General features: G+C 39.4%; 1 protein-coding gene and 1 pseudogene across 1 annotated transcript in view; both read right to left on the bottom strand.

The window, feature by feature from the left end:
* The window catches only part of emc2 (ER membrane protein complex subunit 2), a 118021-nt gene that overhangs the window by 14084 nt on the left and 76273 nt on the right, over positions 1-27664 (bottom strand). Inside the window, exons 6-10 of the mRNA XM_043688741.2 lie at positions 24480-24565; positions 24283-24342; positions 19522-19603; positions 17569-17679; positions 16509-16613 (exon numbers count right to left, since the gene is read on the bottom strand). Coding sequence (XP_043544676.1) covers positions 16509-16613; positions 17569-17679; positions 19522-19603; positions 24283-24342; positions 24480-24565 — 444 coding nt within the window. The remainder of the gene's footprint in view (positions 1-16508; positions 16614-17568; positions 17680-19521; positions 19604-24282; positions 24343-24479; positions 24566-27664) is intronic.
* On the bottom strand, positions 1178-9510 carry LOC122549251 (F-box only protein 31 pseudogene; annotated as a pseudogene).

Below are 27664 nucleotides of genomic sequence, written 5' to 3'. Positions count from 1 at the left end.
TGAGAAAGACACATAAGCTGCTGTTGAAAACTTTCAATAAACAATTTCACATCAGTATATCTCAACAATACACATAAAAAATTATGAAGATTTCTGTACTTGACAGAAGAGATGATGAAGAAAGCTACACCAGAAACCTGCATTCAGTGTCTAAGGCATATTTCACTGTTCAGTGAACATGTAGTATTTGAATTCAAAGATAACCCAGAGCGTGCAAAGTAATAATTTGAGTGATTATTACAATGATTATGAAGGAAACCCATTGTTGCTACATTGGATAAAATACAAGGTTATGGAATAATTTAATTGATTAAAATCCAAGCTTTTAAAAACAAAAACATAGCAAGATTTTTTAGCCATCAACTAAAGGCTTATCCCTCCAGTGGGATTTAAGACTTGAAATCAAATATTGTTCTGCAAGCAGGTTGCAAATATAATTTCAGTGCTCTGATATGACCTTTATAACAATCAGATTTTATTTGAAGATACTCCTTTGAAACACCATGCAGTGTTCTACCAAATACATGTGAAAACATTTGAATTAGATTAGATTAGATTAGATTACTTACAGTGTGGAAACAGGCCCTTCGGCCCAACAAGTCCACACCGCCCCGCCGAAGCGCAACCCACCCATACCCCTACATTTACCCCTTACCTAACACTACGGGCAATTTAGCATGGCCAATTCACCTGACCTGCACATCTTTGGACTGTGGGAGGAAACCGGAGCACCAGGAGGAAACCCACGCAGACACGGGGAGAATGTGCAAACTCCACACAGTCAGTCGCCTGAGGCGGGAATTGAACCCAGGTCTCTAGCGCTGTGAGGCAGCAGTGCTAACCACTGTGCCACCCACTTTTTTTTTATTTTTTTTTTATAATCTTGTTTGTGTCATTAAAAATAAAAATCATCACTTCCTTGACATTCTCTCTCTCTCTCCAAACACAGTCAAAGTAAAGGTGTTTAACTATTTGTAACAAAATTAAAAGACAAAGTCCCTCAGAACCCCTCAATGAACCATCAACGTTTGCTCAGAGTACAGCAAAGCTTCATTCAAATCAACATTCATCCCATTTTTCATGCTAATGCAAAAGTGAGCACTGGTGTTCTCCACACTCCCATCTACATTGCTTTCTCTGCTCAATCCACGAAGGCAGCTCTGAAAAACATTTTACGAAACCATTGCAGCAATTTTACCTTTGAGTAGTAGCTCAGGTGAGATAGGGTGGGGGTTAAGGTGAGGAGCAGGCGATATGTGGTTCTGGCAACTTCAAACACCAGGCTTTCTTTCCAAAGTGCATGCTTTAGTGTACATGGGGAGGGACTGCTTCACACAACTGTGATTTCTCAGAGCTGCAACACATCGTTCCCCGAGAACGAACATTAGTCAGGACGTCCATGATTGCATACTTTTGAGCATCAATTCGAAAGCTTCTCTGAAAGGAGCTTGTGCGCCTCTTAGCGAGTCTTCAATCCTGCTGTACAAGCTGAAGGATTTCAGATCCAGCCAGATGAAGCCAAAACATTGCTCATCAAATAGGACAAAAAGCCCAGGTGTCCTTTCGGGGCTGGTGAATCCATGACCTGCGATCAGGCCTGTGCCATAAAAACAGGCCCTACATGTTCTTGGATACACTTCATTTCGAGCCATCACTCCCACAGGTAGCACAAAGGGTTGCCCAGGCACTGACGGTGCTGGTGACCCTCCTGCAGTTGCTCCCTCTGATTCCCCTGTCTCAAGCGTTGTGCTCATCGCAGCAGCTTTCTTTTCTTGGTCTTCTGGTTCTTGGACACCATTACATGTAGGCTGCAAGCTGCTTGGATTTTGTTGAGAGCTGTCATGCCAGTGCTCCTGATTCTGTTGGTCACATTGCACTTGTTGGTGAACTTCCAGCACAATTTGAGACAGCTTGTCGAAACTTCGAAGATGTTCGACGTCAGGAAATAGGACAGGCCGAGTGACATCAATGTGCAAAGTCAGCTGACCAGCAGGTATATTCGGGTCTCCAGTGATTTTTGTTACTTTGATATGGGTTCCATGGAAGCTCAACATTACTATCTCCAGCCCGTGGCTTCCATATGTTCCTTTAAAGAGACCAGGTGGGAGAAGGTCTTCTGGAGCAGATGGCGGTAAGTAGATCCTACGCTATGTCAGGCAGTTATCATATTGGCTGGTGTAGATAAACTTCATAAGGATCAGCTCCTGCATGTGCTCATGGAAAATATCCTCCAGTGTACGACCCCACTCCTCTGCTAACCAAGTCCGGAATTCCTCCTGTCTCCCTCCAGCCATCCGGTGGAAATCAGTCTGATTACACTTGGTTGAAAACTCATCCTTCTTTACAATCTGAATATCACCTTTGTGAGATTTGCTGTATTATTACGAGGTATATTTGGTCAGTTAATTTGGTCTCTGTTGAATGGACATCCAATTTATCTGTAAATGCATTCTGCTGCAAATGGTCTTGGAGTGGCCAGCAGCAGAATGACTGAATTATCAACATCCAATAACAAGTCTGCTCATGGACAGGGAGGCATTCACCCTGCTCTTTCCTCTTTTACTTGAGATTAGGATTTGCAATTCAGCATTCACTCAAACCAATTCAGTTTACCAAAGTCTGAATCTTTCTGCAGGGGTTTATAGAAACAAGGAACTTAAGAATAGATTAGATTTGATTCGTAGTCATTTGATAGTACAAAACTTGACTATTTTTCATAAAGTAGAAAATGCGAGGAAATACATCTTCTGTATCTAATTGCGTTGTGTGGACTTGCAACTTGCCAAAACTAACATTTAAATACTTGGGATTCCAATGCCGATTACATTTGATCTTACCTCAGAACAAGAGTGAGAGGGTAAAATCTAACCCCAATTAGAGTACTACGTGCGGATCTGGGCACTACAACTTAAGGAGGACATTTTGGCCTTGGAAGGAGTAGAATGTAGATTTATAATGATTTACCTGAAGTTTAGGGGTTAAGCTGAGGATAAATTATACAAATTAGCCATGTTTTCTCTAGAGTTTAGAAAGTTAAGGGATGGTCTGATTGAAGTCTTCAAGGTATTAAGAGAAAAGACAGGATAGATAACCTATTTCCACTGGTTTGGGACTCTAGAACTAGAGTCCCAAACCACTGCCGTACAATTGGAGCCAGACCATTCAGGAGACAGAATCATAGAATCGTTACACTACAGAAGTAGGCTATTCAGCCTATTGATTCCACACTGACCCTCCAAAGAGCAGCCCACGCAGACCCAACCCCCGACATTAACAATTTCCCATGGCTAATCTACCCAGCCTGCACTTTCCTGGACATTATGGGCAATTCAGCATGATCAATCCACCGTACCTGCAGATCTTTGGACTGTGGCAGGAAACTGGAGCACCCGGCAGAAACCCACGCAGACACAGGGAGAATGTGCAACCTCCCCATAGTCAGTTGTCCGAGGCTGGAATCAAATCAGAGATCCTGATGCTGTGAGGCAGCAGTACTAACCACTGACCCCCCCCCCCCCCCCCCCCACCCCACGCCGCCCCAATGTTAGGAAACTGTTCTTGAAACAATGGCAGATGGTCAGTTATTAATTTTAATTCGAAGACAGTTTTATTTTGTTAAGCAAAGGTATTAAGGGATATGAGTCAAAGGCAATTATGTGGAGTTTGGCCCCCAGATCAGCCATGATCTCATTGAATGGTGGAACAGGCTCAATGGTCCACTCCTATTCACATGTTTGGCGCAAGGTTTTCAATAAATTATTCAAATTAGCTCAAGGGTCACTGAGCAGAAATGTCAGTGGGAAGAATCAATCAGAGAAGGTTGCTGAAATGTTTTTGGCTCCTTGCACTGGAGAAAAAGTTGACCTGTGAGCAGATACAGAGCTGAACTGTGATAGAGATTAGATGCTGGAATTTAGCCTTTAAAAGTCCAGTGAGACACAGCCTCAGCAGTTGGCTAGTCCAGCAGGCAAGTCCACCTATCAGGCTGTGTGCAAGAGAACAGGGGAATTCAAAATCAGAACCAGCTTGAAGTTAGCTGTTTGGTAAAAAGCTGAAATGATGCTGGTAATTGGGCTCTTACATGCAGCCTTAGGAATCCAGAGAAATGCCTTCTTGGGAGAGAGATTAAGCTATCAGTATGTGAGCAGGTGTTTCTGAGTATACTCAGGGTCTAGATTTTTGAAAATTAAACCTTGATATCCCCTGCAAAATAGGCGATGTTTAGCGAGATTTGGTAGCTCACAACGTCACTAACATCTGGATGGGTTACTGAGTAATCGGGGGATCTGTCATGACTGCGTCTGCTATTTGATGTGCTCTGTGGTGTGAGACCACATGATTTGTTAAATCATATTTCCCTCATGTGAATTCTGAACATGAAGAGCATATGTTAAGAGCGTATGTGCTTGCTCTCTCTGTGCATGAGTGTGTATGAGAGAGAGGGAGAGTGAGTGAGTGAATGTGAAAGAGTGAGCGAGTGGAAGAGAGACAGAAGCTATTGTTTTAACACTAAGGAGTATTCATTTTGCAAAACCATGGAATCTTGAGTCATTATTCTCTCTTAAGTACCTGAAATTTCAAACGCTTCATTTCTCTTGATTTTTTTTTCATGGGATTTGGGCATCACTGGTGAGGCTAGAATTTGTTTCATATCCCTAACTGCCATTGAACTGACTAGCTTAAAGGCTAGTTCAGAGGAAAGTTAGGAGTCAATCACAATGTGAATCTGGAGGTCACAGGTAGACAAGACTGGGTAACGATAGCAGATTTCCATTTCAAAGGACATCAGCAAACCAGGCTGGTTTTTACAACCATTACTGAAGCTAGCTTTCAACTTCAGATTTATTATCAGAATTTAAGTTCTTTCAGCTTCAATAATAGGATTTGAACACATGGCCACAGTACATTAATCTGGGTGCCTGGTTTACTATTTCAGGGACATTAATGTGATGCCATCTCTTTCCAAACATTAAACAAAAACACTCCAGATCACAACATAAATTTGATGGTTTCATCAGGAATTGCCACAAATACAAAAAGCTTTGACGGCACATCTTTTTCTTTTAACCATACTCAGGTTTGATAGCTGTCTAGACAGCAACTGAAATGAGAGTTATATTTCTGACATTGCTTGAATTCTGAACACCCATTCAGCTTGTGGCCTGCCATAAAGTCCCAAAAGGTTCACCCAACTGCCAGCATTTAATCTGTGTAAAACACATGAAATCCTAGAGGCACAGCAAGTCCTTTTAGCTTCTAAAAGGGTTTTAAGAGAATTGACAACCTGAAATGCTCTCTTCTGGTCTTGAACTAAATCCATCTGCGTTTGATTTCCATTTCTCACTTCCAGCATTTATTATAAGATCCATTTTAATTGATTAGTTTAATATGCCCTCATAGTTTAGGTACATCCTTATGATTGAAATATACTGCAGTTCGCTATCAGGAAAACACAACTTTTTTCATAACTTAACGTTCAAAAGGGAGTTAGATAAATATTGGACAAAGCACATGCACTTCATATCACTGTTGAGCATTTGAAAAGTCTACATAAAATTTCACCCTCTACTACCCTCAAGCTCATGATAATTATTTGTTATGTTTTAGCAAATACTTGACAGATTGTTTACCCACATTTTGAATGCTGTCTTATGTTGAAGAGAAACCTGAAGAAACAAATCCTGTCAGCCTTTTCTCAAAAGAAAACTACTCTCAGATAGTTCTTGCCAATTTATAGTCATGCTAAATATTTGATTTCCAGTCCCTGGCCAAGTCCACTGATCACAGCCAAGCAAGTGATGGATGCTCAATAATTGGCATGCCAGGAGCAGGGATGTCAAAGCATCATGGCAAAAACTGTGACGTTCCTAGCAAACTCCTGCTACAATTTGACAGGCAGATCAGGAAAGGCTAGAATCAGAAAGAAATATACAGCATTTTGAGATATTTAAAAATCCCAAAAGATGGGATAAACAATCACAGTGCTTGTGGAGAATGGAGGGGGCAGACTAACATTTCAGGTCAATAGTCCTTTGTCAGAAGCAAATGGTTATCAAACTCAAATGTTAACTGAGTTATCTTTAACTCTTCAAGAGAGGAGAAAGCCAGTCACAATTATCTAACTTCCATGGTTGGATGGTCCATCAGCTTCACAGTTCATATTAGGAGTTGCTGCTTGGGCAAGGTAATGGAGCAGTATATCCTGGCACGGACAGAACAAGGAGAGGAAAAAAGAATTTCACAGTATCTACAGCACAGAAACCAGGCATTTGGTCCAACTGGCCAATACTAGCTTATACTCTAGTCAGTCTATATCTCACTATGACAGTATAACCTTTGATTTCATTCTACTTCACGTATTGATCGAGTTTCTCCTTAAATGCATCTAAAATAATTTCATCAACCATTTCATATTATCACAGATTTCTCAATCTCACTACTCGCAGGGTAAAACAGTTTCTCCTGAAGTCATTCTTCAGTTTATTGGTTATTATGTTAGAAATATGGCCTGTAGTTTTGGTGTCAGACCACACATTGAAACATCAACTGTACATCTACCCTATCAAACCCTACTATGCCTTTCCTAATAACTCAGCAAAGAAATCAGGTGCAACTATGTCTGGACAGGAAACAATTGCAAAACCCGTGAAATGATATACACATACTAATATTCCCCCTCCGCCATTAAATCCAACCATTGCATGTATGATAGAAATTGTAAAACACCACCATAATTCAGGGTGCAGAAAGTTCTTCAATCTAATGGCGGAGTTTAACTACTTACCTATCAGCAGTGTTCCTGGCAGTGGAGCATGATTGTTGTGCAGCTCATGGACCACTGATCTTGTGTCTTTCAGTCACTACCCTAAATCTCAGCTCTCCAGTTTCTTGGGCATAACAGTTTCTCATGAGTTGCGCAGTTATGTGCTATTAGTTAACAAGATATTAAAAATGTATTTAACTTCCCAACCATTGAGTCATGACATTCTGTTGAAAACTATTTATTTCGGATGAGCTAGATCGTCAAATCCTCTTTGATAATATCACAGTCTCCCACATAACTGAAAGCATTATGACATACTGTGCAGCAAAGTTAATTTCATATTTGAATTGATGCCAACATCTGAAAACACTGGAAAGGATCTGAAAGCAGGGAAAGGAAGAAAAGAATAATACTAGTTATATTACAAAACCTAACGTGCTATAGAGTGATGCCTCTCAAAAGCATTGATAAATCCTCAGTGATCAGTCTTTGGCTCCTTCCAACCCATTTGATGTTGGCCTTCATCACAATCATCTAAAAGTACATCAGGCTCCAATCTCATCATTTGTCTCGACTGCTCGAATGCTTTTGTGATGATACACTGCATGTCAAGACATTCAATCCATCATGAGCTGCAATTTCCACCTATTAAATATTGGGAGGATTAAAGCCAGTGCCTTCGACCTAAGTGATGAATTCTGTCGCATTACCACCGATTCCAACCCAGCAATCCACCCATCACTAACACTGGAAGAACCAGACTATTCTCAACTTGAATGTCTTATTTAACCCACAAGTGAGATTTGAATCCCATATCTTTGCCATTGCCAGACTGCCTCATCCCATTTTTCCAGTATAACCCTCCTGTCATCTTAACCCACACCCTACCTCAGCTCATCTGCTGGTAAAAGCACAAGAACAGGAAGGGGCCAGGCTAACACTCCACAGAAGAGGGAGAGAGAGACAGAACATTCTTACATCTGAGCGTGGGGTGGGAAGGAGAGTGCAGGCTGGTCACCAGTCACCAATGAGGAGTTACTCAGCAATTCAACAAAAAAGCTCATAAATTTGCTCACATGGTCTTCCTGTTGCAGCAGCAACACACTGTCCTTGCCATGGTCCCAACACAGTGCCATTCATCAATTTTTTTTTTTTACTATTTATTTACAGATAAAAATAACAATCTGCTCCTAACTATGAACACGTGACATAAAGATTAACTTAAGCTCTGGAAACTACAAACAACTGGGCCACATTTCTTAGGAGCCAAGCGGATAACGCACAAGTAAAATCACACAAATTCTCTCAATAACACAAGTATTTGATTTTAGATTTTCAGCTATTATTTTTGACGTGAAGAAATTCTTGATATGGGCTGGAAACTCAGGTTCATAAATTTCAAAGGTTTATCAATGTTCCCACCAAATTGCTGGGGGGAATATGGCTTGCTTGGTTTTCCAACAGCCTGGAAGGTCACACACAGACCTTGCTCATGGTTGAACACCTTGCTCCACAGCTGTGCAAATAGTTTCATGCTACTGCATGTTTTTTTAAAAACTGACCATGTGAAAAAAATAATTTTTAATGGGGACACTTGGCTTTCCACACTATATGGGTTTAGATGGATATGGGGTAAAAACAATAACTGCAGATGCTGGAAACCAGATTCTGGATCAGTGGTGCTGGAAGAGCACAGCAATTCAGGCAGCATCCAACAAGCAGCGAAATCAACGTTTTGGGCAAAAGTCCTTCATCAGGAGATGGATATGGGTCAACTGCTGGCAAATGGATCGAGATCAGTTTTGGATATCTAATCTAAATTGCCCGTAGTGTTAGGTAAGGGGTAAATGTAGGGGTATGGGTGGGTTGCGCTTCGGCGGGTCGGTGTGGACTTGTTGGGCCGAAGGGCCTGTTTCCACACTGTAATGTAATCTAATGTCATCTAATCTAATCTAAACGCAGACGAGTTGATCCGAAGGGTCTTTTTCCGGGCGGTGTAACACTATGATTCTATTTATTTCCTAACATTCTTCAAAACAAAACAATGCTAATAATACAGAAATGTATGACTTCTTCAACTAAATAGTTGCTCACCAGGTCATCCTGAAAACACCAGTAGCAGTAAAACAAGATCTGATCTGTCTACATCTAAGACCCTTTTGAAAACTATCACAATCCTGTGAGTTGTTACCTGTAGCATATCTTCATTCTTCATGAAACTCTTGATTTACAGTCATAAGCATGGATGTAATTTACCATAACATCAGTAATAATGAAGTTGATAGAACAGACTAGTTTACAGTGAGTTCAACTGGATGCAACTACACAACGACTGACACAGACTTTGCAGCACTTAACGCACCATGTGTATTTTAAATGATCTATCTTGATTCATGCAATTACCTGGAAAATACAAAAATTTTTACATTCTTTAAAGTAAAATGTGGATGAAGCAAATTGATGATTGAAGCTGCCAACACATCCATACAAAAGGTAAAACATTTGCAGCAATCTTCAGCCAGAGCAAGTGGATGATCCAGCTCGTTCCCCCAAGTGGTCTCCAGCATTACTGCCGCCAGTATTCAGCTAAGTCAATTCACGCCACCTGATATGAAGAAATGGTCAAAGGCACTGGATATTACAAAGATTACAGACCCTGACAACATTCAGCAATAGTACCGAAGACTTGTGCTCCAAAACTTGCCACTGTCCTTGTCAAACTCTTCCAGCTGATGCAACGCTGGCATCTACCTGATAGCGTGGATATTTGCCCAGCTTTGACCATTACGCAAAAAGCAAGACAAATCCAACCTGGTCAATTACCATCCCATCAGTCTATTCTCGGTCATCAATAATGTGATGGAAGGTATTATCAAGTGTTATCAAACAGTACCTGCTCGGTGATGCCCAGTTTGGGTTCTGCCAGCGTCTCTCAGCACCCAACCTCATCACAGCCTTGATCAAACATGGACAATAGAGGTGAACTCCAGAGGTGGGATGGAAGTGATAACCCTTGACATCAAGGCTGCATTTGACCAAATGTGGCAACAAGGAGCCCTAGAAAAACTAGAATCAATGCGTAGCAGGGGCAAACCCCTGAATGGCTGGAGTTACACCTGGCATGTTGGAAGATGGTTGTGGTTGTTGGAGATCAGTTATCTCAGCTCCAGGATATCTCTGTACGAGTTCCTCAGTGTAGTGTCTGAGGCCCAACCATCTCTAACAGCTTCATCAATGACCTTCCGTCCATTATATCGTTGGAAATGGGGTTGTCTGCCGATGATTGCACAATGTTCAGCACCATTCGTGACTCCTCAGAGACTGAAACAGTCCATGTTCAAATGCAGCAAAACTTGGACAATGTCCAGACTCAGATGACATATGGCAAGTAACATTTGCACCACACAATGCCAGGCAATGACTATCTCCAATAGGAGACAGTCTAACTATCACCCCTTGATATTCAATGGCGTTACCATCACTGAATTCCCCACTATCACCATCCAGGGGTTACCACTGACCAGAAACTGCACTCTCCACATAAAATGGAGAGTGGTCAGAAGCTAGAAATGGTGCAGCAGATAACTCACTGCCTGACTCCTTAAATCCTGTTCACCATGTACAGGGCACAACTCCGGAGTGTGACAGATTACTCCCCCACTTGCTTGGATGGGTGCAGCTCCAACAACTCTCAACAAGCTTGATACAATCCAGGACAAAATAGCTACTTCCTCTATCACTGACATTCAGTAACTGCAGTATGTACCAGCTACAAGATGCACTACAAAAATTGAAAGATCCTCAGACAGCACCTTCCAAACCATGACCACGTGAATCCAAAAGGACAGGGATAGCAGATATTTGGGAACACCAAGTTGCCCTCCAAGCCATCCCGACCCACAGACCACAATCAGTGAGAACAGGCAACAGCAACTCTTCCATGACAATCCTCAACACTGGTGCTCCACAAGGAAGCATTATCAGCCCTTTTTACGCTCCTTGTACTCATGACTGTGTGGCCAAATTTCATCCTCCTTCCACCTAAAAGTTTGCTGACAATACCATGGTAGTAGGCCGGATCTCAGAAATATATGAGACAGAAGAGAGATAGAGTGCTTGGTAGCATGGTGTAAAGACAACAACCTCTCCTTCAACATGAGCAGAACAAAACTACTCATCGACTTCAGGAAGAAAGGTAGAGAATATGCCAGTATCTACATCAATGGAGCTAAAGTGGAGATGGTTCACAGCGTCATGTTCCTAGGAGTGAAATCACCAACGTGTCCTGGTTCACCTATGTTGATATGATGGTTAAAAAAACATAACAACGCCTCTACTTCCTCAGGAGGTTAAGGAAATTCAGCATGGCTGTGAAGATATCAACTTTTATAGATGCACCATAGAAAATATTCTATCGGGATGCATCCTGGCTTGGTATAGCAATTGCTCTGCCCAGGACCTCAAGAATCTACTGGTCATGCTGTTATAACGTGTGTTTTGTCAACACAAATTCGCTGTAGCATGACTGATGAATTGGGGACACTGTTTCTACAGTGCAAACTTTTAAAATGTGTGTTGGCTGTAATTTGATCATAGCACCAACACTTTAAGCACTGTTTCTAAAGTGCATTTCTTCTATAATATGAACTTGCATAAGAACACAACCATCACGTTATAGAAGGACTGACAGTACAGACAATTGTGAACACAGCCTAGTCCATCACGTAAGTCAACCTTCCATCCATTGACTCCATCTATATCGTTAGTTGCCTTGGAAAGGCAGCCAACATAATCAAAGATCCTCTTCCATTCCAGTTATAATCTCTTCCAACCTCTTCCATCAGGCAGAAGATACAAAAGCTTAAACACGTACCAATAGATTTAAGGCCACCTACTTCCCCGCTGTTGAGAGACTTCTTAATTGACCTCTCAAATTTTAAACTTAATGTTGACCTCACTCTTTGTGCACCTTCTCTGCAGCCTCAACATTGTATTCCTCGCCCTGTTATATTATCCTTATGCACTCTGCATGGTATTATCTGCCTGTACTATAAGCCAAACAAAAAAACTTTACACTATACCTCAGTACATGCGGCAATAATAAATCAAATCAAAATCAAATTCACAGTTGCTGGGTCAAAATCCTGGAATTCCCTTCCAAAGGGCATTGTAGGCTAAACCAAAACACATAGGCTTTAGCAGTTCAAGGCGGCAACTCAAAAGCACCTTCTCAAGAGCAACTAGGTACAGAAAATAAGCAAGTGACACCCATGTCTCATGAGTGAATAAAATAAATTGGTTAAACTGTCCAGTGGTTTGTTTCTTTCTCATTCTAGTGTGAAGAGTAGAAAAGATTTTGTATCTTCCAGGTAGCTGCACATACACCACTACATTATAACTTATCTGGTTGACTTTACATTAAACAACACGATACCATTTCACAGTCCCTTCATTCCCTGGAGTGAGTGAAAAGGAGATTAAATATTCATGTGATCACTTTCAAATCACACGGAGAAATGTGACATTGAATTTGGCAATAAATCACCATGTGGTAGAATGCAACCGTTCCCTCAGGAAATGAGATCCTAAGTACCACAATACAAACAAATCAAAAGCTCCTTAAAAGTGGCTGAAATTACAAAATTAAGGGCATTGGCAATGCTCACCTTTAAGATCATCTTGAACAATACTGACTCTAATACCCTCAAATTGATCTATGGCACTCAGTGGAAGTGTCTCCTTCTGTAAATTTTTCACTTCAATTGGAAAGAGGGAAATAATTGCAAACAATGAAATTCTGAGCTGTCTTGTGGACTCTGGCACGAATGGTCAAAAAGACAGAAGTTTTGTTTTTATTTCTTGAAGAATTTAAGTTTCTTTGGAGCAGTCAATTTAAGCAATGAACATCTGTCACAGTAATTATCTTACTGCTGCCAAAGCAAGCTCAACTTCAGAACTAAATTAATTATTAACCACCAAAGATAAATGAAAATATCTTCACATAATGAATTGAACAGCCAGTCTTCATAAAGCTGACAAGTGTCAAAAAATCATGATCAGAGGACAATCCAAATATGCTTTTAATAGGTTTCACTAATTCAGGTCTTTTGTCAGGTCCACTCTGGTGCCCATGCCTTCTGCTGCTTCCACCTTGAGTCCTGAAATCTCTCTTTTTCTTATTCATTCATAGGTTGAGGGCTTTGTTAGCTAGGCCAGCAATTATTGTCCACCCCTAATTGGCCAGAGGGCAGTTAAGAGTCAACCACAGTTCTGTGGGTCTGGAGTCACAAGTAAGCTAGGCCAGGTAAAGATGGCAGTTTTCCATCGCTAAAAGACATCTGTGAAGCAGGTAGGTTTTTCCCAATGATAGACAATAAATTCCTGGTCAACAGGACTCTTAATTCCAGACTTATATTGAATTCAGATTTAATCACTTAACTGAGGAAAGGTCACTGGACACAAAACATTAACTCTTGATTTCTCTTCATAGACGCTGCTGAGTTTGCCCGGCGATTTGTGTTTTGGTTTCTGATTTACAGCATCCACAGTTCTTTCTGTTTTCAAGCAAATTATGCTTCTTCGGAAGAGCTCTCCTGTTTCTGTTCTGAGAATACTACAAACGTTTGGTATGAGAAAACGTTTGGTTTTCAACTATTATCCAATTCCTTTTCGAATATTACTTTTCAATGAGCTTCTACTTTTCCTTCTGGCATTGTACTGCAGATAAACATTTCCTTCCAGTGTAATTGCCTTGTCAATGATCTTAAATATATGCCCTCCTGTTACTGACCCTCCAGCCACTGTTGTCATCAAGGGAACTGAACAAAACGTTGTCAAGGAATTTTACTATTTGGGAAAGTAATCTCATTTGATACCACCATAGGAGAGGAAGTGGGTAATAGGGTTTCAAAATTAAATAGCACATTTAGCAATCTCTACAAGCTAGTTTGGAATAACCACAGCCTTGAACCAGGCACCAAGCTCCAAACGTATCAAACTGTAGTCCTCACCAGCCTTTCTGTATGGAGTGAATCGCGTGTCCTGTACTGTTATCATGTACACTCTAGATTATCCTTTCACTGTTACTGACTGCGGGTGAATCTGACAGTCAGATAAACCTGATGAGCTAGCGGCACGCCAGCAACTGATAAAAACAAATTTCCTAAAATCTTTGTGTGTGAAAAAAATGCCGAGACAGAACTGAATCAATCACATATTTACTGTGGATACAAATGCAGGTCAGAGGCTGGAAATCTGTGATGAATAACTCAACTCCTGAATCACAAGAGGTCTTTTCACTGCCTTCAGGCATACGATGGGATATACACCATTTGCCTGTTGAGTGCAGCTCCAAATAATACTGAAGTAGCATAATGCCAACCAGCATAAAGTATCCTTATTGACTGGCACTCCATCCACCAACTTGAGCATTCACTCTTGGATGCAGTGCTTAGTGTGTGTACCATCAACAGGATACAATGCAATAATTCAACTCAACTCATACCTGTGACTGCCACTATCTAAGGGCCAAGAGCAGCAGGGATAAAGGAACACCACCAGCTCCAAATCATAAACGATCCTGAAAAATACCATTGCTTCATCTATGCTGGATCAAAATCCTGGCACCTCCCTCCCCTACATCATTGGGGTGCTAGCATCATCACACAAGCTGCAGCAGTTCTAGATGATGGCTCACCACCACCTTTTGAGGAGAAATTAACAATAGCTAACAAATATCAGCAAAAGCAAATCCCACAAATGAACAAAACTGTTCATAAACAACAATTTATCTACTATACAAAACATTTTTCATACAAATTATATAGTGGTACACAAACTTGTGTGGCTGTGATGGATTAAGGCGAACTGAAGCTTAGTATTTGTTCAAAGAAGCATGTGTTGGATGTATCAGCTCTCTTCTCTTTGATCTCAGGTTGCACATCTATATGATGAGTTTGCAAAGCGGAATGCTGCCCAAGGACAACATGCCAAAAATTTGTATATTAAAAATTTCAGGAGAAGTTACATTTTTCATTTCATCAGACCTCCAGAAGTTAAGAACAATTCTGGTTGGCAATTGTACAATTATTCAGAACTGAGAATGAGCAACTGACGGTGATATTATTATACCATGTCAAAATATATCTTCCGCCAAAACACACAAACACACTCCCAAACTTGGAGTACTTTACTAGAAGCTTGTATGTATAGTTTCCACGTGTTTGTTTTCAGAAAACGACAGGATATCTGGACAGAACATAAAAGACAAAGACCAAAGAATCTAATAAAACATCCAAATGCTGTAGATATTGGAAATCTGAAATGAAAACAGAAAATGCTGGAAACACTCAACAAGTTTGACAGCACCCGTGGAGGTGAAAAGTCATTGATCTAAATATTAACTGTTTCTCTGTATACAGAGGGGCCTGGCCTACTGCACATTTCCAGTATTTTCTGTTTACATTTCAAAATAATCCTGCAGTCTTATTTTTTGGTAACCTCACTAACTGCCGTAATCCTAATAGATCAATGGCAAAGTGATACAGATCATATCGGATTTCTGGGAGAACTGTTGAAAAGAAATTAAAATTGCAATGCATTCTTCGCTACTAAAGGTGCAACCCAAGTCACAAAACTATCCTATTAACTCCATAAGATTTTAACAATAGCATTTAATGTCAAGTCATTAGCACGAACCGAACCTTCTCTTTTCAGTAAATCTGCTTGCAAGCATTTATGTGAACAGTAATCTAAAGGTTATCGTACTAGACTTGCTAACGCTTCAGAGGTTGTAAACTCAAGTCCAAACAAGCAAGTTGTGAAATGGATTCAAGCTATCGAGTAAATCTGGCCATGACAACTGCAATTCTATTTAACAGCTGTTCTCTTGCATTATTTGCAGAAAATAGTGGCAGTTAATAATAAAAATGGAATTGAGTGTTTAGAAATTAAATGCTGATGAGTCTATCAAGCTTGTCAATAATATGGATATAAACAAATGTTCAGAAATTCACAAATCGATTTGAGATCTGAGGACAAAATTTAGAAATATGTATGAATAAAATTAAATCACAAGAACAGATGCCACAAACACAGCACACTAGACTGTCCATTTGTGAGTTCATGCGATGTCATAATTTGTACTCAGATGTGGATTAACCTCTAAAATTTGGGTTATGATCTCACTTGTGTGAGAAAAGGTGGCAATGTACATTTTGGAAAGGTTTGCTAATAAATTGAAATTTCCAGCAACCACACACTGCAGTGCAATGCAGAGTGCCTAGCCATCCCAATAAAGCTGGAGAATTTAACAAGAATACAGGCTGACTAGTTGTGGTTTACAGAGCTCAATTGTAAACAACTGATAACGATTCTTCACAAGCGGTTCTGAACTCTTCAGAAAAGACTCAATTCTGAAGAAGGATCACTAGTCTTGAAACATTAACTATTTTCTCTCTCCAGATGTTGCCTAACTGATTGTGTTTCTCCAGCAATTTTCTGTTTTTGTTTCAAATCTTCAGCATTTGCAGTTCTTTGTTTCATGTAAACAAGCGATGCCCTAGTGAAAGACTGCAAACCGCTGAAACTTTGATGCTTCAGTGAAGACCCCTTGATTATGCACATTCCAGATAACCAAAAATTCATAGCCTATTCGAGAGTGTAGAAGTGGCCTAACCAGTTAACTGAAAATGGAACTAGGAACAAACCTTCTACAATTCATATGCAGCACTATTTTCTTACTCACCTGATAAGCTTTGTTGATCTGTGTAGCTGCCCAAGATGCATACTTCATGTTGTCCTTTTTCATTTTAGCATTAGCTTTAGGGTTAGACGCAATATGACTTGCAGACTGTAAAGGAAAATGCAAAAGAAGAAAAATCAACTTCTGATGGGGTGCTAACCACACAAAATAGTATTTTCCATTCTTACTGTATTAGGGTACACCTTAGAACAAGGTAAGGATTTGCATGGATTTTACCTCTGAGTACCTCAAACTTTCACTGGCAAACAGAAACAACATAAAACAGCAGCATGAAGAATCTACTATATTGAACAGCATCAGCTGAACGAAAACAAAATGTGCATTAGCCTAGAGAAATAAATGAAGGTGGCACATCATGATAGATTGCTCTTCAGAGCAGGTAATCACAAGATTAAAGGGAGTTTAACAGGTTTAAAATTAGAGAATATTTAGCAAACGTTATCATCAGCAGGAGTTTGGTAACTGCAGGACACGGATTTGAGACAAGAGGAGAGTTCTTTTTTTCTTTTAAAATAAATCATTGTGATTTGGGATTAACTGCCTGAAAGCATAATGGAAGCATTCAACAGTAATGCCCAAAATTCGATGATTAGTTGAAAAAGGGAAAAAACATTGCACAGCTATGGGGAAAGAACTGGGGAATGGAGCTAATCAGATAGCCTGTTCAAAAAGCTAGCACAGATATATTAGGTCAAGTAGTTCCTACTATACTGCATCACTATCATTCATGAGTCAGAGTTACAATGATGATAAATAAATAGTAATCTAACTTCGCCAGTGAGCCATGATTTGGAGGTGCCGGTGTTGAACTGGACTGGACAGGACAAGGTTAAAAATCACACAACACCAGGTCATAGTCCAACAGGTTTATCTGGAAGCACTAGCTTTCAAAGCTTTTGTCACAACCACCTGAAGAAGCAGCGCTTCGAAAGCTAATGCTTCCAAATAAATCTGCTGGACTATAACCTGGTGTTGTATGATTGTTAACTATCTCCAGTGAGTTAATTACATGATATTACTGGCAGAAATTCCCTCAGCTTACCATGTAAAGCCCAAACAAAGAACGCATGTTTCTGTTGTTTAGTTTCAGGGACTGAGAAAAATACTTCCGAGAGATTTCCAGGTTTTCCAGTCCACCTTGGGTATATTTCACCTGTAAGACACAGAAGTTTATAAGAATAGAATAAATACTGGATTTCATGCAGTATTCTTGTTTTACACTTTATCTCACTTTATGCATATAACCTTCTATCACATTTTCTCACATATGTTTAGCTAATGTTCTCTTAATAAGGCCATATGGTAACAAGTTCCATATTGTAATCACACCATCATCTAAATAAATCACTCATGAATTTCTTATTGGAATTAGTAGTGACTATCTAATCTAAAGTATGGATGTTATTGCTGACAGCTGAAGTTTTTGTATTTTTTTCATACTCAGTCTTAGCATTTCTTTGTCTTTCACATTATGAGTTGGCTACTTTCTCAACCCAAAAATTCACATAACTATAGCCTCACAAAGCACAGCATAAGTTCCATATTTTGATACAATCATAGAAAGAAAAAACACACAATCAATCTGATATTATATCTCTAAAGCTTTCTAGTTATGATAAAGATCATCAAAACGAAACATTAACTGCTTCTCTCTCCACAAATGCATCTGGGCCACAAGTATTTTGAGAATTACCATTTTTAAAAAATCTTTCTGAAATTAGTTACTATCCTCCTCGTCATTTACTTCAATTTTGAGTTTCATGTTACCAGCAAGTTCTGATGCTTAAATGTGACAGGTGACTTGTGTGTGGCAAAACTCGACAAAAATATTAATTAGTTATTACCACACGCTGTTTGTGCAAATTTCCTGTAGTATTTCCTACATTACAACAGTGATTGCATTCCATAAGTTCTTAATGGCTGCAAAGTGTCACGGGATGCCCTGAAATCATGAAAAGCACTTTATAAGTGTGTCTGTGTGGGTTTCCTCCGGGTGCTCCGGTTTCCTCCCACAATCCAAAGACGTGCAGGTCAGGTGAAATGGCCAAGCGAAATTGCCCATTGTGTTAGGTGCATTAGGGGTAAATATAGGGTAGGGGAATGGGTCTGGGTGGGTTACTCTTCGGAGGGTCAGTGTGGACTTGTTGAGCCAAAGGGTCTGTTTCCATACTGGAAGGAATCTAATCTAAATGCATGCCAGTCTTCCTTTCTATTGGGGAAAAACACCGTATTGCTATAACACCATTCGTGAAATCAGGATATCCTAATGCTCATTACAATTGTAATGTTTTAGTTTCGGAAACACAAGATAATTTATACACTGCAAGCTTCAGTAAACAACAATGTGATCTTGACCATATAATCTTTGTTTTGTAATGTTGTTTGAGGGAATAATATTTGCCAGAACACTGTGGAGAAATCCTGCACTTTTGAAAAATTGTCACGAGGACCCATACTCTCCCTTTCACAGATCAATTTATAGCCATTTTATACCCCTCTTTCTCTTTCACCATCATTAACAACCCCTTTGTCTTTGTATTAGGCCCCAACACCATCTGTTCCTTTCACCCTTCCTCTGCCTCTGTCAAAAGTATATAAAAACTTTCAGCATCTTTCAGTTCTGAAGATAATTCTGGACTTGAAGTATTAATTGTTTCTCTCATCACAGATGCTGCTATGCCTGCTGAGTTTCTCCAGCATTCTCTGTGCTTGTTACCATAGGATCTTTTACAACTACTTCAGAGCACATATGCAGCCTGGGATGAATGTCAGCGCCTCTAATAGCACAGTGCATCCTCAGTACGACACTGAAGTGGCAGACTGGATTATCTGCTCAAGTATTTTGTGTGGGATTTGACTCTCAAGTTTCTGGCTCAGAATAAGAGTGCAATCTTAGCCACAACTAACACATATCCCTCTTACATTTGTCAAGGTTGTGAAACAGAAAGAGATCAGATTTATCCCATGACATTCCATGGTTCTCTTCCTCTCCTACCTCTGCATAGTGTTGACAGTACAAATGATTATGAGGGTTAGTCATCATAAGTTCCTCTAAGCAAAATGCTGCTTTTCCATAACTGTGGAAAGACGACAAAAACAAGAGTCAATTTCATTTCAAATCTAGTTCACATTGCAACCAGTTTGTGCCAGTTATTTTATGTTCTAGATATTTCCACAAATATACATTGTGGTTTTGAAATTCACTGTAATTCAAAAGGCTTGTAAAATAATGAAGGTTTCCATCTGCTGAGATTGTGACCAGCAATGTGTTTTGAGCAGACTTACTAGACTGCAACACCATAATGCCTTGTATGATACAACACTTAATAAAATCTAGTGTTTACTGGTATATTGGAAAAATTAAGTTATGCTTTAGTCTTAAAGGAAGTTTTGTGCTATATTCATTACCAATCGCACAGCACCTTTCAACTGTTTATAACACTCCTGGACCATTAACTTGATGGATCCATCAAATTGCATCCTACTCTCTATTTAGGAGTGAAAGGGCTATAAAAGCCTGTCATTTATAATTTGCAATGTGACTTTGGTCTAAAACAACTTTAAGCCTTTTCCATTCCCCCTAAACATAAAAGAAAAATTAAAAACTAAGTAGTTAATAGCTTTTCATCAGTTAGGGACATACAAGAAAATGGAGTAAAAGTGTAATACTGAATTTCAGCTACCAATCAGCCATGATTTAGTTCAATGGCAGAGTAAATCGGAGGACCTGAGCGGTCTTGCCCATTTCTGTTCTTTCATGCCTCTGCGATTAATGACAGCCATGAGATCGTTTAAACGACGTAAGTTAATTTCACCATATCAAAGCAATGGTTAAAATCACAAACCTTTTAAGACTCATCAGCTGTTGCCCGCCTCAGATTTCAACATGGAAAGTACCGTTTACAGCATCACAGTCCACAGTATGAACTGCTCACCACTGAAAATGACCAGTCATAAAATGCTGGAAGCCATTTGTTTGGCTAATCATTTCATTAGCCCACTGGCCAACTAAGTCACCTCCAACATTTCTGTCAGTCTGCTGAAATAAACTGTGCACACTGCAAATCACTGAGCTACAGCAGTGGGAAACAACATACAAAGCACACCACAACAGATGAAGGAAGAAATGCTTTAATGATCAACTCATGGCTGAGCATTGACAGAAAACTAAATATAATTTCACAACTTAAATTTAAAATCAAGCCCCTAATTACTTATTTGATCTCCAGACATGTTAAAAAAACTTTTGGAATACTGGCTTGCAATCCTCATTTAATTTGTGCGTTCAATATAATTATTCTTTATGATTCCTTCTGTTGCTCTGTGATGTTTTCTCTTGCTCTGTAATGTTTAGTTACTTCTAATTAAATTCAACTTTGTACTCCATGAAGTCAGTGACCGGTTTGCAAATTATGCACCTTTTCCTTTATACTGTAATTAATACTGAGTTTATTAAAATATTAATTATTGCCCTAGCAATTTTTCAAATGGATAACGGAACAAATAGAAAAAAAAAATCAAGTTCCTATGGTGCCTGAAGTAAAAATGAACCAGCAACAAACTGCAGGATCGGAGAGGAGACACCAGCCTCAATCAAGAGCAAGGGCAACAGGACATTTTAAAAATGTTCTTTCATGGGATGCTAGCATCACTCAGAGACCATTACAACAGCTGTTTCTTGAATTTCTGCAGTCCATAGTGTGTAGGTATACCCACAATGCAGTTAAGGAGTGAATTCCAGGATTATAGCGAGTGAAGCTGCAATTGTTGGATCTGTACTGCAAGACAGGGTAGATAGAAAGAAACCTTTCCCATGGTGAGGGTGTCTAAGACATTGGGAGATAATCGTAAAATAGGAGCCAGTCTATTCAGCTTGTTGAAGCTTTAATTATTCAGTCTATAACCAAATCCTCGAATGAATTATTTCAAGAACCAAATTTTACAAAAGGTGAGTTAACCACAGTCCCTTGTTATGTGAAAACTGCATTCACAATTTCAAATTTTATGATGTCTGGCTATTTTTTTCCTGTTTAAATATGTGTAAGTAACAATATACACCCTGTTTTTTTAAAAAAAAGCAGATTGAACGGCTTTATTGTAGGTCATTAAGTAATTCATTGCTTGGAATTATGTCATTCAATCAAAAGCTGGCAAACAACCCTACATTAAGGTCACTGAGTTTGATATTTGAGGTACTTGAATATAAGTAGAGTATATGACCTGTACATGATAAACACAGTTCCTTCAAGATTGATTTGCTCTTTTCAGAAATAAACATAAATAAATCTAAAATACTTTCTACATCACATGTGCAGTTGGCATCCTTTTATTTCAAGTTTGCAATGTCTATCAATTAAGTTGCACCATTCTACTCCTCCTTGACTTGGGTGGAAGGGGAAGAGGAGATTTTTTTTTCCCCCCCAGTGGAAAGCCAATGCTATGAGCTCTTATTCAAATTATAGCTTGACAAATTGTTGTATTAATTTCTCTTCAAAAACCCTACATATTACAGTTTCTCCAAGGAGACCAAATCCAACAGAGCACTGACCTACAAGTAATCCTTTGTGCAAGTTCTGCCTGTGAGGCCAAAATAAGGTTAACACTTGCACTAATTGCAAACAGGGAATCATCTGTCAGTTTTTCCAAATAAAACTACCGTTTGAAATATTTCTACCAGGAATAATGGGGGGTTCAAATGCCAAGTACTAAATTAAAGATTCCGGTATCATTTCTCATATCCAGAAATGTTAATAAGGTTAATTTACTTAATAATCCAAATATGGTTAATAAATGGCCACGTATTCTTCATTTGTTTCATCCTAAAATTAAACAATTACCAGACATTCCTCAGAGGCAGATCTCTCTCATGGCCTACAGTGGCACTTTCATGAGCATAGGGGCTCAAACCTAAAGAACTATTCTAATTGCTCCTTTCAGATTTCATAATGAGGTGGTTTGGCTACATTTACACCTCTTGCTCTTGAAGGCTGATGAAAATGTAAGGATTGTTGGAATCGCATAGAAACCTAACAATGTTTGGACTGCACTATGGTCTTGAAAGTTAATTTACACTGAAATTCAGATCAGGTTTCAAATAATGGGAATCAAAATTGCCATCAGCTGCACAAACATAAGATTTTGTACATTCTTAAATTGAAGCTTATGAAAGTCCAAGAACGGTGTTCCCATTCATCAGAGTTTATTTTGGTGAGAAGGCTTGAATAACCATGTCACAAATTCCTTGAAGGTGCTATGTGACTTCAATCATACAGCTGCTGACCCCCAGAGGTGTGATGTCAAATTCTGGTTTGCGTTTAGGCAAGAATATTCACTCCTGGCAAAGGCAGGCTGCACGCCAGTCTGGAAATACGCCAGATAAATTAACATGGCTGTGTCATCGACGAATCCATGACGCTGGTGAAAGGAAAATCCGGGAGCGGTCACAGCTGGACCGTGTGTCTGCTCTTCAGCTCCACATCATCCAAGTCACAAAGAGATTCTGCAACAATCCCAGTGCTATCTTAAAATGTGATCTAACATCATATGGAATATAACATCTAAAAATCCCATTTAGTTGGTCGTGGATTTAAATGGTCCAGAACGTTCCAACTTAGCTCAGTAGTAAAATTCACTTCCAATTATTAAGCCAGGTTGAAAGCATTGGTCGACATCCACTGCACTATATTAGATGTCATCAAAAATTCAGCACAATCATTGGTAAATATTCAATTATAGCATGGTTAGAGTTTGGCAGATGCATCATAGGAAAGGAAATACTGGCCTCTAATTTCTTTCATGTTTATACAACTGTTTTGCTGAGAAACTAGTCAAAAGAAACTTTCATGATCAAAAAGAAATTGTTTTGGAAAGCAACAAGAAATTGTTTTGAAAAGCAATTTTGATCATCAGACCTCGAGAATATTGTTTAAAAGTTAGTGTAAAGGGATATGACAAAACAACCGTATGCAACGTTTTCCACGACTACAATTTAGAAATAACCTTTTCTTTCTTTTTTCTCCTTTCTTTTCCTCAAACAGATGCTGAAGACACCCATTCGACTTGCTAACTCATCACCATCTAATGGGTATTTGAGTTTGGCATAGTTTGTTTCTTGGCTATATTGTGAAAGGGAAGGAATGAGGTGACAGAATCTAGGAGTCTGTATAGAAAAAAATTGTGACAAAAGTGACATGGGCTTTTTAGAAAGGGGTGGAAAATGCCGTGATATTAAAAGACTTATTAAGCTTGAACCTAATCCTCTCACATTGGGATTTCCTTTTTCCACTGCCACAACAAATGCAGCTAACAAAACCATAAATATCCAATAAACAGTTTTTGTGCTATGACTGGGATTCCTAGGCCAGCTGCTTTTTCACCCTGACAACAGACTGCAGAGTCTGAACTCCTAATTCTCATCCCTTAACAATAATATGGCATGGATGTGACAGAAACCAAATGATTTTTCCATCACCCTCGCGCCACAGCCTATTCTCCTAGCAACATAGCCACCGGCGAGGATATGGAAGTGCTTTCTTCTCCCACAAGTGAGGGGGGCTTACAGTTAAATCCTATTAAAGTCTGATTCCACGAAACAAACAAGCAATGTTCAATCTTGCCCCAGGAGACCTTGGCATTTTGTGAACCATTGTGATCCTCTTGGAACCTCAATAGGTCATGCTGTCTACTCTTGTGATAAAATGAAGCGCAGTAACTTGTAAAAGAAACACAGCACATTTCAAACAGATAACATACTTACTCATGCTCGTTGATGTAAAGCTCTGCTAGTTCGTGCCAAGCCTCTTGGTCTCCAACAAACCTGAAGATAAGAGAACAGGTACTTTTTGAACGAGTGTATGAGGGAAAGAGGGGTGGTTTGAATTAGAATGCAAATTCCCTTTTAATTAAAAATGGTTTATCACAGGGCATAGCTCAATCCCCTTGTAAAACACTCACTGTTCCAGATACTCATTCAGTTCTCTGATGGCTTCAGTGGTTTTCCCGAGGGCTTTAAGAATGGCAATCTTGCGCTTCCGTGCTGCCTGTGGATTGACATTAATGGAGGATTATGGTCTCATAATTCCTCAAGTGTTTGCAAAGAAGGTAATTTGACTGTGCAAATTATTATCTCAAAGCCAGAAAATTCCATTGCAGAGTGATTGCATGACTAGAGTTCATCGACATCCCCCTGTGAATTCAAAACCTGCCAGTACAATCATACTGCGCTTTGCTTCTGGTGCAAACAATGCATGCATCATTTCATCCTGATAAATGATTTTACTGCTTTCCATAAGGGCAGAATAGCAGGATCCCTGAATCTGTACCCATCAGATGTTTACTGTCATTCACAGGATTTGTCTTCTTAAGGATAAACTGTATTGAAGGATTAAAGCACCTACTGCGTTACCTCCTTGTCAGCTAAACAATCTTTCTAACAGCAGTTCAGATGGATTTTCTTTTGCCGTGGTTTTCTTGACATAAGACACAGCAGTAAATAAGAGACTCTTTACAGGTATAACACCACACACCTTCACTAAAGGAGGGTCAGAAACATAGCGCGCCAACACCAAATGAGCATATGTAAAAAGTTAAAATGATGCTTAAAAGCTATTCTTTAGGGCTCAATGGTAGTCAATACTTGAAGGCATTTAACCAATGTAGTATAAAGCTAGCTGGACCAGAAGGTCTCAGATTTAATTCTTTGTCAGTCAAATGTTAGTCAATTTTAGATGTAGTCAAACATGGATTGGTGGCTGTGGAGGAGTGGAGTTGGATGGCATGTATAGTCGTTGCTCATTGACAGTGCACGAGAGTGAATATGACAGAGACTGCAACACTGTCCATGGCAATCTGCCTTTGCACACTCACCACCCAGGATCATGCAAGAATGATACTTGCTCAAAGAATCAGAAACCAGAACCCATGGAACAGGGTTTAATGGCAAGACCCCCAAGGGTGAAACAGCAACCAAGGTGAGGCAACAGACAGAACAAGGCCCATGGATAAAGCTTCACTCATGGCACCAGACCAAAAGCAAGATAGCAACCATGGAGCTAAACGCTAGGATGAGGCAAGATTATCTGGAGCAGAAGAATTATGGAGAAGTGAAATCTCTTCCTGATTAAGTAGACAAAGCAACACTTGAAGGAGATTCAAATCAAGAGGAAGTATATACCATGCTATATATTTACAAGATTCAAATTCATGGCGTCTTAGTGTGAAATTCTAAGATCTAGCGTTTCCCCGTTGGGTCAACTCACTAACTGCAAGTTCCATTACTAGCAGTGGACTTTCAGGAGGTCTCACACCTCTGGAAAGTCTCCTAAACCACAAGGAAGTTTGAAGCCAACAGCTAATGACATTCTTTTCCAGGACAGGGCTGTTAAGTTATATTTCTACATGTCTGTTTTCTGCAAAAAGTACTCCAAGGTTCCCTTTTTACATCTAACTTCAATCTGTTGTGCCGTATCTTAGCATTTTTGAAAAAAAAAGGACTAACAAAGCTTAATTATATTGCTAATCCTTTCCCACACAGCTGATATTTATAAGGTCAACCACAAACTTGCCTTCTATCCAACAATAGCTATCATGGCACCTTTCTGTGTTTAAAATCATCTCCGGATTCTTCCTAGTTCTATTGTAAAATATATAACAGAAGGAACAAGTATTGTCCATCATGACATTTAAATGACTTATGTAATAAAGCTGTTGTATGAGAAAAAGATTTGTAGGTTTCATTAAGCATTCTTAATATGTTGCGACTGACGTATCTTCTCTTAGTGGGTCATGAGCTCAGGGCCTCAGCAAAGCAGGCTTACACTTTCTTTGTCCTCACTGGAGTTCAGACTTAGACAGATATAACTTGAATTATCTCAATTGTGTTCCATCCTTGCAATAAACAAACACAAACACTTGCATCCCAGTTTATGCTCCAAATTTGTATTACAGCCATTCAAGCTGTGGTTTCCTTGGCCTTAAGTGTTCTGAACTACACTTTAAAAGTCTGGTTGATTTTGTTTGCCTGAGTAAAGCTTACACAGATATTTCCATCTCTGATTAAGTGCTAACTTTAAAATTACAGCAGGGTAAATGGAAGCCTTCTACAGGAAATGCTGCAACAACCCAGAAATGGGACAGTGATGAGAGAATGATAAGATTAAAAACATAAAAATAAAAGATTCAGATGCAAGTTATTTAAAATAAATTACTCCATTATAAATTGCTCAAAAGCTCTTCCTTAGCTATTTAGCTCCTGGAACCTTTTGGACATTATCTTCCTCACTTTCAATGCATTTGTCCCAAGAGATTCAAAAAATACCTGATTATATTTAAATTAATTGTGTCCATACAGACAGCTCCAACCTTGGCCATAACACTTCTAAACTTAACCCAAAAAACTGAAATAATTTATTTATAATCTAACTGAAGGATCTAAAACAAAAATCCTCAGCCAATTAGGTGATTAAAAATATACCTTTCAATAAACCCAATCATTTGCACTCAAGTATTAATTGGAATTTTTTGATTTAACATTTTACGTTCATCTTCCTTATGTGAGCATCACTGACAACATTGGCATTAATTGCCATTACCGCGATTGTCCTTGAAAAGAAGGGAACAAAACAATGTTGGTTCACTCAATCTTACCCAGTGCTGAGATAGTCCTCCTTATATTTACTGCTATCCCCACAGCCAACACACACAGATAATCAAGATTCAGGAAGTGAAAGGGTACCAACACTGTCACCAAGCTATCTTTTGCACATTGTATGCCTCATTGGAAGCTCCCCTATGAAGATATAGTCACTATGTAAGCTTGCAAGTTGACCCAAAGGCCTACAGTTCTCTGTGAAAAGAAATGCTTGCAACATCTAGATCATTGATCAAAGTGAAGAGATCATTGATCAAAGCTGAACATTGATGTTCACAGGGCCCAATGAGTGACCAGCCGACCAGCCAGCCACCCACCCCCCCACACAGCCTCCATCATAAATAACTACCTTTAAACAGCCAATTTCTTATCTAAAGATTTGGCAGAGGGGTTGGAAGCTTGGCAGAAAATTCATTTAGGAAGGAATCCAAGTTGGCAATGCTCAAAATAAACATTTCAAATAATTGGAAGGTAGCAGAAACAAAGGCTC

This window comes from Chiloscyllium plagiosum, unplaced genomic scaffold, assembly GCF_037043375.1.
Source record: "Chiloscyllium plagiosum isolate Xiang-an unplaced genomic scaffold, Cpla_swu_hap1 HiC_scaffold_4, whole genome shotgun sequence".
Classification (NCBI taxonomy): domain Eukaryota; kingdom Metazoa; phylum Chordata; class Chondrichthyes; order Orectolobiformes; family Hemiscylliidae; genus Chiloscyllium; species Chiloscyllium plagiosum.
The sequence above is the reverse complement of the archived record's forward strand: the minus strand, read 5'-3'. Positions and strand labels throughout refer to the sequence as shown.